Source organism: Spermophilus citellus, assembly GCF_964194105.1.
Source record: "Spermophilus citellus genome assembly, chromosome: 2".
In the NCBI taxonomy this organism is placed as follows: domain Eukaryota; kingdom Metazoa; phylum Chordata; class Mammalia; order Rodentia; family Sciuridae; genus Spermophilus; species Spermophilus citellus.
The window spans coordinates 223,379,332-223,392,353 of record NC_138183.1 but is presented as its reverse complement, the minus strand read 5'-3'; the positions used below and the strand labels follow the sequence as shown (position 1 = coordinate 223,392,353).

Sequence of the window (13,022 nt, the reverse complement as noted above, 5' to 3'; positions counted from 1 at the left end):
CCACTAATGATAACTCATATCTATCTTTGAAGTATATATTTTCTGATATTCTCCTTTAAAATTTCCCTTCATATAATATTTAAAGGGGATTTCAAAATTTGATCTCTTTCATGCTGAACCTAGGCTGAATAAATGTTGTAACTATTTAGATTTAGAGATAGCAAAAGAGATTTGTTACTTGGAACTCAAATTGTAGGAAGGAAATGCGAAATGATAACTTATGAAGGGTCAGTTTTACTTTTTGGATGCAATACAGTCCACTAGGTGGCATCTCAGCACACAGAAAGCTGGATTCAAGTGCTAGAGAGAAATCCACTATCCAGTTTTAAAAATAGGTTTTAAATTGCATTGAACTATATGGTTGTAATAGTATTGAAACTCTCAGCATTTGTGAACTGGAAAATTCAGTGGTGAAGGAACTATGTTTCTGTATTAGATAAGAGATGTTCTAATAGAATCCCGCTGCTCTTTCTGATAGAGTACTGTTCTGAAATTGCATCCAAGGATGGAAGAGTTGGTACAGCGGCACCCTGTCAGGTAGCTCCAGTTGCTGTGAGGTGTGATGAAAAGACATATAAATCAGAAAAAAAAAATTGTGACATGCAGGGCATCTAAATGAAAAATTATCAGGCTACGTGGTGTTACTTTGGCCTGATTTAGAAACACAATAAGTGCCTTTGTCTTAGTCTCTATGGGGCCACTATCATGGAATACCACAGACTGGGGGGATATTTATAATGAACAGATATTCATTGGCTCACAGTTCTGGAAGCTGGGGAGTCCAATACGATGGTGCCAGCATCTGCTGAGGGAGTTTTGGCTATGTCATCCCGTGGTAGAAGGTGAGCAAGAGCCACAGCCAGAGCTAGAGTACAAGCAAGCACAAGAGGACCCCTGCACTTGCCCTTTTATGTTAAGATGGGTTGGGTCTTAAATGTCCCCCAAAGGTTGTGTGTTCTCCAGTCTGTGATGCTGTTGGGAAATGGTGGAGACTTGAGAAGAACTGTGTAGCAGAAGGAAGTGAAGTCATTGAGGGTGTCAATGACATTGGGACTTTGGCCCCTTCCTCTCTCTTTTGGCTTCCTGGCTGCCATGAGGTGAGCAGCCTCCCATGCCACATGCTCCTGCTGCCATGACGTCCTGCCTTGCTGTAGGCCCAAAGCCACAGCCCCTGAGCAACCATGGACAGAAGTCTCTGAAACCATAAGCCAAAATAAATCTTTCTACTTTTTAAGTTGTTCATATCAGGTGTTTTGTCACAGTGACAGAAAGTGGAGCCCTCACGACCTGGTCACCACCCAAAGGTCCCCCCTCCCAATACAGTTACAAGACAATTTAATTTCACCATGAGTTTAGGAGGGGGAGGACATATATTCAAAGCATAGTGGCACTTCTCTAGCATTTGGCATTTCTGGGTTCAGGAAATGGAGGCAGTTTGGATGAGAAAAGGAAGCACCCAGAACAATCCCTCCTCCCGTGTGCACACATCTATGAATGTCAAAGGACAAAGATTCTCTGCTCGACTGAAGTCAGCTCAGGCTCCTGGGAGCTCTTTTTCAGCCAAATCTCTACTTTTAGACTTCTGTGTCTATCTCTGCATGGTCCAGTTTTAGCCAGAATCCTGCTAGGTCAGTTTAGTCATTCTCCAAATTTGGTCAGCTTCCGTAATCTAATAGGGTTCCTCATCCTCTGCCATCCCCCAGGTGATGTCTTATCGCCCTGGTCTGCTTCAGCAAGAATCCTGTTGGATCTGTTTCGCCACTCTCCCTCTCTTATCGCTGGTGTTTCCTCTAATTTTCCATCCACTGACCCTGACCCTGACCCTGGTTCTTGGATATAAATTCCCACTTTTCCTTGTAGTTGGAGTGGAGCCCAATCTCTCTCCTCCACTGCAAAACTTTATGACAGTCGTCCCTGCACCTATCACCATGGTCCTGAATAGTGTGTCTTACCATCCTTTAACTAGACTAATTTTTTTTAAACACAATCTCTCAGCTGTGGTTTATTCTCAGCTTACTCTGTTGGAATACCCATCCTTTTGGGCAAGAATACATTTTCTAAAGATTTTCTGCCATCTTTCAAACTTAATAAAATCACTTTCTAAGCTATATGCATTATGAACTGATATTTATCATTTTCATTTAATAAAATTTCAGTTCCTAAAAAATTAGACTCTTAAGATCCTCTATCTTTCATAAAGTCTTTTTTGGCTTCCAAGGCCTGGGTAAGCTGCCTCTCCCATGTGTTCCCATAGCACCCCGTGTTTCTGTCTTCATCACCCATTTTACACAGTATTATAACTACCTCTTCAACACTTGTTTCCCTGTTGAACTGTGAGTTCTGTGAGGACAGAGAATATAGCTGTCTTGCTCACCATCATATCCCCAGGGGAATGCATAGCTGTTGCCTGGTATTTGAAAAAAATATTGCTACATAAACAAAAATTAAATTCCAGGGAAGAAAAAGGAATGCATCGTTCTCTAACCTAAAAGCCTTAAAGCATTTGCAAGGACCCCTCTAAATATCATACAATTCAAAGTTATTCCCCTTCTGTATTTTCACATATTCCAACCTCTATTGTGACCATATTCCTGCCTTTGTGTTTCATATCACTACCAGGGGCAAATAGTATTCAATAACTGCCATCCAGAAATAACTCTTGGCTATGCAAGACAAATCAAATGTATTCGAATAAATTAACGTTCATCAATCAACAGTAGATATGGGAACAAAACTCTACAGGAAATATTTAGACCTTTCCCCTAACTAGGGGTATCCCCAAATGCACCATAATATATCAATATTTCTTCTCATTTTTCTTTAATTAGATACCTATAGATGAATGCACAGGAAACAGTGTACATTGTACGACAAAGTTTTTCATATTTTTTTGTCACAAAGGGCAACCTTGCAAACAAGACTGGTGCTTCTGGCAAGAAAATTTTATAAATGAGAGTCTTTGTAGTAGAGGTCATGAGCTTAGGCTCTGGCATTATACCAACAGGCTTGGAATCCCAGTTCCACCACTTCCTGTCTTGAGATCTTGAGTAATTTACTTAACATTTTGTGAAGAAGGTTAAAAATAGCATCTATCTTACAGGGTTTGGGGGAGCATTAAATGAAATAGCATGCATAAGCTCTTAGCATAGTGGCTGACCCATGTAAGAGATCAATAAACATTAAATATTATTACCATTATTTTTATCTGAGTGGCTTTTCTTAGAAGTCCTTTGAAGTCTTTGACAGTTGGAATGAATATTCGATAAGTTTCCTCATATATCTTTGGGTTCTGTCCATCAGGTTCTGAAATTGTGGCTGTCAATAAGTGTAAATGTACCCCATGCATATACTAGCTTCAAGTATTTGATTCAGAAGCCCAAGAATGATGATCCATTTCCCTTTAACTTTGTGAGCTCAAGTTTTCTCTCTGTTATTTCTAAGATCAAATGTCCCTTCCCAAGTTTATTTATTCATTTATGTGTCCATTCAATGGGCATTTATTGCTAATTAGTAGGTATTATGCATCCATAGATTCTACTTTGGAAAGTGCAGTCCACAGGGAAAACTGAAGTGTGCACACACTCCTAACTTCATGAAGAGGTAGAAAGGAATAAGGGCTAGAAAGAAAGACAAAGCACAGTTGCTTTCAGAGAATCACTGTTATTCAGAACTTACATCTCAAGCTCGTATAGATGAGAGGTGCTAGTGAGGATCTAAGAAAAATGTGTGCCACTATTCTTGTGCTGAAGGAATTCAGGAACAGGAGAAAAAACTAGAGCCACTAGTGACTTAAGTCTATATCCCAGCAGTAACACTATGCCTGGCCCTCAACAGACCTTCAGTTGAATGAAACACCCCAAAGAATATTTGTAAAAACCAAACAATCAACAATGATAACCTCAAAACCAAAACAGGCAATCAAGTACACCATGCACCACTGGATGAAGATGCTTTGGGCTGAAGAAACAAAGCGACAGGCGCTGCCTTATCTCGGTGAGGAAGAAAAGTCTGTGTGGGTGGACATGTGGAGTTTGGCTTCCAAGGATTAAAGATGGTGTTCACCAGCCAAATAACTTAGCAAGGCCTTTGCTTAAAATGATGCTAAATTATCACTATTAATTCAGTTCATATCAAGATCAATTAATCAAGTGGCTATGATGATTGGGGCATGTATTTGATGCCGGGTGACACACAGACATAATGGAGATATACTACCTCTGTCTCCTGTCCCTAGGACATTGGAGTCAAGTGGTAGAGATGAGATGGGCAGAAATAGCCATATTACATAAAGTTTACTGTGACAAATCCTACAAAGGTAGAGAAAGCCAGAGTTGTGGAAGAATATAAAGGAGAAAGAGAGTATTTTTGACTAAGGATACTGACCAAGGCTCCGTGGAGGCAGCAAATTTCAACCAGGCCTCGAAGGACAGGTAAGATCTCCAAAGACGGTGCTGGCAGGAGAGCAAGTCAGGTGAAGCAGGAGCTGAGGCCCAGGTGCAGAGTAGGCGGGAGCGTCAAACCAGCTGACATGCATGCAGTCAAGTTAAGGAAGAACTTTTCAATATTTATGAAACCACAGAACCATTCTTGAAGTGAGATTCTGTGCAGACCTAAAATATTATTAGAGCAGACCCAGTCTGCTCTAAAATCCTGGCTGTTTCTGAGATCCACAGAACACAGTGCAAACCCCAGGGCTGGAGACCAGGGAAAGGGACTTGCCTGGAACGATAGCATGTAGCCCACTTTGGACATTTAAGAGTTGCTGTGACCCCTGGGGAAAACCAGGGGCTGTGGGAAGTTTCTGAACAGAAAAATGACAAGATCAGAGCTGGGTCAAAATAGGAAGAAACAACTTTATCTTGAAGCAATATAAGTTTATAGAAAGTTAATAAGAACATTGTATGTCATTATAAATCCCAAGAACTGTAAAAAGGGACCAAATTTTCTGTGCTGTTGTCCTGCAGGGGATCTTTATGACAGCCTCAGCTGTTTAGGATCTACTCCAGACTGGGACAGAGAGAAGAGGGCAGGTTTTGCATTTCTAGAAAGTGAGGTTTAGGGTGGTGTGGTCGAAAGTATGAATTTTGGAGGCATAGACCTGGGCTTGAATTCTGGCTTCCAACAAAGTTCTTCAAGTTTGAGCACCAATGTTCTCATCTGCAAAGTCAAGATTATTATTTCCACTTCATACAATTGTTGTGTTATAAATGAGGCTCTATATTCCAAGTGTTGAGCAATAGTTAGCACTCAGAACATGATTATTCTTTAAGACAAATTAACGAATTCCATTAAAGGGAAGAGTGGGGGCAGGTGTACCTAGCAGAGTCATTTGTACTAAAGTGGTTGCTTGGCTGGTGCAACCGCAGCCCTGCGTGAGACACCTCTTCCTTTTGGTGAGGGTTTCTGCCAGCGGAGGCCCATTACAGGTCCTGAACACATTTCTTGGTTTCATTCACACCCTCTTTTAATGGAGACCACTCAGGCTTTTCTCTCCCATGTACTGGTGACCTGCATAGCTGGTTTAGTGAGTTGAGCCGACAAAAAAGGACTCCTAGGCAACAAAAGAGAGAAATTACCTTGTCCGCACTATCAAGAAGCCTGCTTTGTGGGCACTATCAAGACAGATTGTGCAGCAAATTGGTGAAGGACCACACAGTGTGTCAGGATGCATGTACAGTAATTGAAAAGTATTGCTTGCACACTTTCAGTATCCAGCCAATCTCCTGGCAGACAATGGCATCAAGGGGTAAACTACACCATAAAGGGTGGATTCCAGCCGCATCCGGGGACAGATGTCATGCATGCACCCTGAGTATAGGAAGGGCCCGCAACCGCACTAATGGTTTCCAACAGAGATGATGTTCCTGTTTTCCATGAGGCAGAGACAAGAAAGGAGGTTTGTCAAAGGCAGCCTCTGTGCTCACATTTCCCAGTTTTAATTTGGCTCAACATTTTAAGCTTCATCGATGCCCACCTGGAGATGCATTGCTGGTGCTCATTCTGGTGCTTTGCAGGGGGATCCAGGGTCTCCATCAAGCTCTCCTGCTAATCCCCACCCTCAGGGCTTGAATTTTCTGTCATGCCTCCCACCTGATGGGTGGCTGCACCGTGTTTCCACCACCACCACCGAAGGAATGGTAAGCTGACTTTCAGAAGGCTGAGAGAAGACTTCGTTTTGCTTTATGAATTTGTTCACTTGGTGTCCTTGGCTTAGGCCTGAGTGGACGAGCTTTGATTGGATTTCAGACCTGAGATTGAGTTCCTATGAACTCCATTGAGAGCCAAAAGAAGAATGGAGTGACAGAGGGACTGCTGATCTTTGACCCCAGCCCATTGATGGCTTTTGTCATCACTGTTGGTGGCTGCTCTGAACAAGAATGCATTGTCTCTCCCTCTATTGTGGACTGGCCTTCACAGTCAGTCCTCACAGAATGTAACCTTTAATCAGGAATATGTTCTTCTACCCAGGGCAAAGGGTGGATGGGGAAGGCAGATGAAGCAAGTTAGCAATACTCCAGAGAGTCAGGCTTCAGTGGAGCCATTAGGGAAAATGATAATGTTAATAAAAATAAGAGTTAAAACCTAAGACCCATTGAATAGTTATATGTTAGACACTTACATGGGTTGTTTTGTTCAATCCTTTCAACTACTCCATGAAGTAGGCACTGTCCTGTTTCCTTTTCAGATTAAAAAAAATAAAATAAAAATCTGAGATTTAGTCTTTTTTTAGCATAGATAATAAGCTGGGTACACTTATGATTCTATAACTCAAACCAGGCACTGAATCCAGAGTCTGAGAATACAACCACCAGTTGCAAACCTCATAAATCAGGAAGGAAATTGAAAACCAAACTGTATTTAGAATCTTTTTTCAAAAATTTCCTGGATTCAGGAAGCGAAGGCAGAAGTGTGAGAAGTTTCCTTCCCACTGTCCATCCTGGTCAGGGCCCACGTCTCCAAAGCTCCTTCCTTAAAAGATTTCTAGATTTCCACGATCCTTTCTGTAATAATCATTTCACCCAAATTAGCTCAGGAGCTCTTCAAAACAAAGCTATTGTTACTTTTTCCACTTTGTAGATTAAAAGTTCAGTTTGGAAAGGGCTCATCTAAAGTCGCATTTCTGGTAAGTAACTGGTCTCAGAACAGCTGACAGAGTGATTTACATTTTCTCTGTGTAATATTGCCTGCCCCATTAAAGGTTGTATGATATGCTTTATCAGTCCATCAAGTATTCTGTAATTTTTGCTTCCTTTTTTGCATACTCCCATAGGAGAACAAAAATATTCTCATCAAATCTTAGTTTCTTAGTTTAAACAGACCCCTTTAACAAAAGACATATTTAAAAGAGAACAACAAAAGGAATTAATTAACATATATGTTTTACACATACGTGGGTGACACCCAGGGAACAAGCAGTAGCCAAAGAGGTGTCTTTGAATTCCAACTTACAGAGCATCTCCAACAAAGAACAGTACCTTTCAGAGAAGTGACAAGACCAAGGAAAAAGACCTTGAGTCTTTACAGTGGCAACTTGTGGGAACGCAAATAACTGGCAGATTAAAAACTAGGGAGTAAAATCTGTTACTGTGGCTTTCTCTGGTGCCATTTTCAGACAATAAGTATCTGAGGTCTCCAGTGTAAACATTTCATCTTTGTAAATCTATGTCCTGCATTTAGGCCACTAGAGAGAGGGTGGAGAGCTTTCAGGCATCTGCTTCTTATTTGCCTTCAATCCCAGTAATACTTTATATTTGGGGGTGGCATATTCTGGTCTCCCACACCCAGAAGTCCTGCTGTAGGCTTGTCAGAAGAATCAGTTATTATTCTTACTATAAAAGAGCTTGTAACCTAGTTTTGCTTAAGTCTTCTTTGCATAATAAACTATCATAACACTTGGACTGTGGGAGAAGTGCAGGGGAGTGTTATATATATATATGTGGGGGGGTTGTTTATATATATGTGTGTGTATATATATATATGTATATATGTGTGTGTGCATATATATATATATATATATATATATATATATATTTAAATTTTTTTTTAAATAGTAGCTGCCCCTGGCTCTTTGGGGAAGGTATCTCGTCATGACCTGTCTTCTTATAGTAGCTGTCTTGTCTTCTTTGTTTATTTTTTGTTGCTCTTTTCTTTAGGTTCTTTTGATTCTCCATGCTATGGGAGATCAAAATAAAAGAAAGCATTTCATGTTGAAAGTGGGAAAACATGTCTTATTTTTCTTTGATTATTGCCTAGGGCAGTGTTTGTTTGCCTTAAATCACATCAAGCCTGATTCCCAGATCCTACCCACTTTAGAATGGTGAAAAAATTCAATCTTGGTCATTACTGGCATCCTTTGACTTTTCAAAATAACATCCTACATGAAAATCTTCCATAGTTTGGAAAATAGGAAGGGACCAGAAGAAGAAGGGATTGAAGGACTTCTGACCTCTTATATAAAGCCAATAGAAACCCTGTGGGATAACATCTCCTGCATGCAAATTGTGAAAATGAAACTGACTCCGTGAAGAGATATTGTAGGAGTATGTGCATTTCTGACTCTTGGCTTTGGGAAGAAGTGAGAGAAATGTGTCTCCTAAGAATTACAAGCATAATTCCACACTTTACCAGATTTGGGCCTGAAAAACTGCAAAGTAAAAATGTAGTGTTTAAAGTGGTCTCAGGTAACTGTATCCCAAGATGTCTGGCTGAAAAATTAGAAACACTATTTACAGGATTAGACTTTAAACACGTGCCTCAGAGAATTAAGGAATATAAATAATAAAAAAATGAGCAAATACATAAGCAAATGAAGCACCATGATTGAAAATCAGTAGAAACAGTAAACTGTAGAATCTGACCTGTAAAGACTATAGATATGGGAGAAATCTGATATGGAATACAAAATAATATTATTTATTATGTTTGTAAAATAAAGAGAATAATGAAACTTTAGAGGAATGCAAAGAGATGAAATATAAACATCGAAAACATGGACAATAGATTGCTCATATTCAATAAATATCTTTTGAGTTCCTGAATCCTAATAGAAAATGGGAGCGAGTCAATATTTAGTAAGGTAATGGCTATCATTTTCCTAGAACTGGTGAAAGAAACCAATTATTATATTTAGAAAGCCCAGTAGATTTTGCATTGAAACTGAAGAATACCATAAACAAAGGGGAAATCTTGAATCTATTGAGAAAGAATAGACAAATGACCTATAAAGACAGGATCTTCAGAGTGATAACATACTTCTTAGAAAGCAGTACTAAAGTACTGAAAGAAAATCATGATCATTCTAGAATCTTGTGATCTTCCAAACTATACACTAAAAAAGTGAGAGTTATGTACAAACATTTTCAGGTAAATAAAGACAGCCTGTGCTACCAATAGATGATGCTCTCTCACTAAGAGAGACTTCTGAAGCGCTTTCTTTGGAGACAGTAAAAATTATCCCACAAGGAAGGTCCATGATGTCAAAAGTAATTGTTAGCAAAGAAAATACACAAATACAAAGAAATCGAAGGAAACCTTGGTGTATAAAGTAATAATGATGTTTGATCTGTTGGGTTAAAAGGAACAAAGGTCTGATGAAAATCCCAGAAAACAGCACTTAAGTCAAAAAGGAATCAAATCTGTGTTCTAAGCTCTTTCAAGTAACCCAAAGAAAAGTAAAAGTATTAATTATCTCTTGAAAAATTTTTATTTTGAAATTTACCGAAAAGTGGCAATGGTACCATGAGTAAATTTGTTCCCCGGAACTATTGGAAAGCAAGTTGTGGACCTAACGTCCTATCGCTCCCAAATACTTGCACGTGTGATCTTCCAAAGGCGAACAGTAAACTAGCGTGGGTGCATTCCTGCATCGAATCCTCATGCCTCACCACATGCTGCCAGCTGTCCCACTGCTATCCTTAATGGAAAAAGGATTCTGTTTGGAATCATATCGCATTTGGTTCTTGTCTTTTTATGCTACTACAACATCCACCCTCCCCCCAGACTTTCATAACTTTGACACTTGAAAATTACAGGCCAGTTATTTCGTAGAGTGATGTGTCCTTACAACTTAATGCGTCTTTAGCAGAAATAGCACAGATGTGATGCGGTGTCTCATTGGCTCCCGTCGGGTGGTGGTCCATTTCTAAAGATGCTAAATCTGATCATTTTTTTTTTCAAAGTTATATCTTCCAGGCTTTTTCATGCATTGTGGAAAAGTTAGGCTTTTTTTTTGTTCCTTTGTTAAAATATGTATTTGATGGAAAGTATAATGAAACTACATAAATGCCCTCTTCCTCATCAAATTTTCTGTGTAAGTATGTGTGTCATTTGAACTCATGCTTTTTTATTTCACTAAATGGGTTATCATCCATTATTTTCATTATTTGGAAGCTCAAAGTATCTTCAGTTTTATCAGTGAGAGCCCTGTCAGCTTGGTTTCTTTGTTGTTTTGAAATGTCCCCATCATTCCTGGAATTCTTCCTTACTTAATGGCATGAAAAAGATGTCCCAGGCTCATCTTGTTCTTTCTTCGCATCCCTCACAGGAAGGCCTCCTTCACCCTGCTCTGGCTCCAACCCCTAAGAAGCATCATCCTCATCCTGTCCAGAAGCTGCCCTGAGCTGCCTGGACATCAACTCCCCACCTGCTGCTTCCTCATAACGGCACTACCCCCCCTCCCTCTCTTGAGCTTCTATACCCTGAACCAGAGTCTGTCCTCATCCCCAGCCACCCTCACCACCTCCACCATGGGTACCTCTTTGACCTACTGTTTTAGTCAGATTTTTCGCTGCTGTGATTAAAGGACCCAACCAGCACAATTATAGAAGAGGAAGAGTTTATTTGAGGGCTCATGGTTTCAGAGGTCATAGTCCATAGAAGGACAGCTCTGTTCCTCAGGGCTTGAGGTGAGGCTGAACATCATGGTGGGGGAAAGAAGCATCTCATATCATGGTGATCAAAAAGCAGAGAGAGAAAGACTCCACTCTCCAGATACAAATATATACCCAAAATCACACCCACCCCAATTCCCACCTCCTCCAGCCACACTCTACCACTGCAGTTACCACTCAGTTAGTCCCTATCAGGGTATCAATTCACTGATTGGGTTAAAACTCTCACAACCCAATCATTTCTCCCCTGAACCATCCTGCATCATCTCACATGTGAAGTTTTGGGGGACACCTCACATCCTAACCATAGCACCTACATAGAAAACACCTAACCCACCCACTCCAACTCTGATACCCATTGCCACACTTCCCTTCCGTGAGGTTGCCCCCCTCATTCTGAACAGGCTCTAGAATCTCGTTCCAGGCAAGCTTCCCACATGGACTCCCTCCTTCCCACTGCAGATTCAACACCCCCTTCCAGGCTCTGTGGGCTACCTCTGCTCACCCCATATGGATGCCTTCTTCACCCCATCTGTGCTCTGCCACTTCCACCCTTGAGGGGCCCACATACTGTCTTTAAAACAAAATTACTTGGGAAAGGAAGGGGATGGATGAGAAAATAAAGAAAGGATAAAAAGGAGAGGGAACAGGGGGGAAATGGAGGAGAGAAGAAGGTATAAAGGAAGGGAAATGGAAAAAGAATGGAAAAGGAGGAACTTTATTTTTAAATCTTGTTAAAACTAAAATACACACTAGAAATTTGAGAGCAATCTCTAAAAGGATACAATTTGGAACAGCCAAATTAGAAGAAAGGAAAAACAAAAAGTGGAATAAGAGGAAGAATCTAAATCAGTCCAACAGAAGGCAAGAAAGGGACAAAACAAACAAAAAAAAAGGGATAAAGTCCTACATTGGTAGAATGTGAAGGTAGGGGATAAAAATCAACGCAAAAAGAACAGGAATATAATTAAAATATAAAGACGGGGCCTAAAGACAGGATCCATCTACATGCAGTTTATAGGACCTTGACTTAGAACATTAGAATACAGAAAGTTTGCCAAGATCTTGGGCCCCCTGTCTCCCTCAGACTTACGTCCTCATTCTCCTGCTTTGGAGGAACAGGTGGTACCAGAGCCCAAATGATGAAGGAGGGCTGTCCTGGGGATAGTGGCTGTCATAAGGCCACCTGAGCAGAGCAACAGCATTTCCTGAGAGACTGCAGGGAAAGAACAAGATGAGCCTGGGATTTTTTTTTTTTTTTTTGTCACAAAGTGAAAAAGTGCTCAAAAAATGCTGAAGACCTGTCAAAAAGACACAAAAGCCAGTGTGCAGGGGTTCCCATTGATGAAATCAAAGTGATGCCAATACCCAATAGCTGCCTTCCCCAGGACAGCTGATTGCTGTCTGCCTTTGGTCCACGGGAAGCTGAGTTTGACTGACAGTAAAAGACTCTTCCCTACTCTTCTCTTCAAGCAGTCTCTAGCGCTGGGGATACAGCCTGCATAGCTGCAGCCCCTCTTTCTTGCTATTGTCCCAGCTTATGTGGGCGGCCATGATTTCTTGGGCTCCGCTATCATTGCCTCTTCCCTCTGCTTCTCCACCCTATTCATGGTAGCAACTTTTCTTCCGTGTTTCTAATCTTTAACTTGCCTCACCATCTCTGCTGGATTCCTTAGATCTTCTATCATCTGCATAACTCCTTCTCTGAGTTAAATTTTCTCTATTTAGATATTTAAAGGGGATTCTGTTTTCCTAAACAGACTCTGACTCACACACTCCAGGCAAATACAGGCAAAAAGAAAGATGGTATAATTATATTAACATTAGACAGAATAGACTTCAAGGCAAAAAAGCTTCAGTGAGATATAAAACATAACGTGATTCTAAGTGGTATGCACTTAATAACCTACTAAAATGTATGCAGAAAATATCAACAAAACTGCAAAGAAAAATGGACAAATCAGAGTGGGGGATTTCAACACATTTTTCTCAGTAATTCATAGCTCACACTATCAAGGAATAAGAATATGGAAGATTTATGAAATATAATAAAGAAACTTCATCTAGTAGACATTCATAGAACACCAACAACTACAGATACATATTTTGCCCAAGCACACATGGAACCCAGAT

At 40.4% G+C, this 13,022-nt stretch overlaps 1 protein-coding gene across 1 annotated transcript in view; it reads left to right on the top strand.

Annotated features, from left to right (window-relative positions):
• Positions 1-3,890: 3,890 nt before the first annotated feature.
• The window catches only part of LOC308641795 (uncharacterized protein), a gene marked incomplete at its 5' end in the record, with an annotated part of 47,849 nt that continues 38,717 nt past the window's right edge, over positions 3,891-13,022 (top strand). Inside the window, 2 exons of the mRNA XM_081280390.1 lie at positions 3,891-3,993; positions 5,959-6,137. Of these exons, the coding sequence (XP_081136516.1) occupies positions 3,891-3,993; positions 5,959-6,137 (282 nt within the window). The remainder of the gene's footprint in view (positions 3,994-5,958; positions 6,138-13,022) is intronic.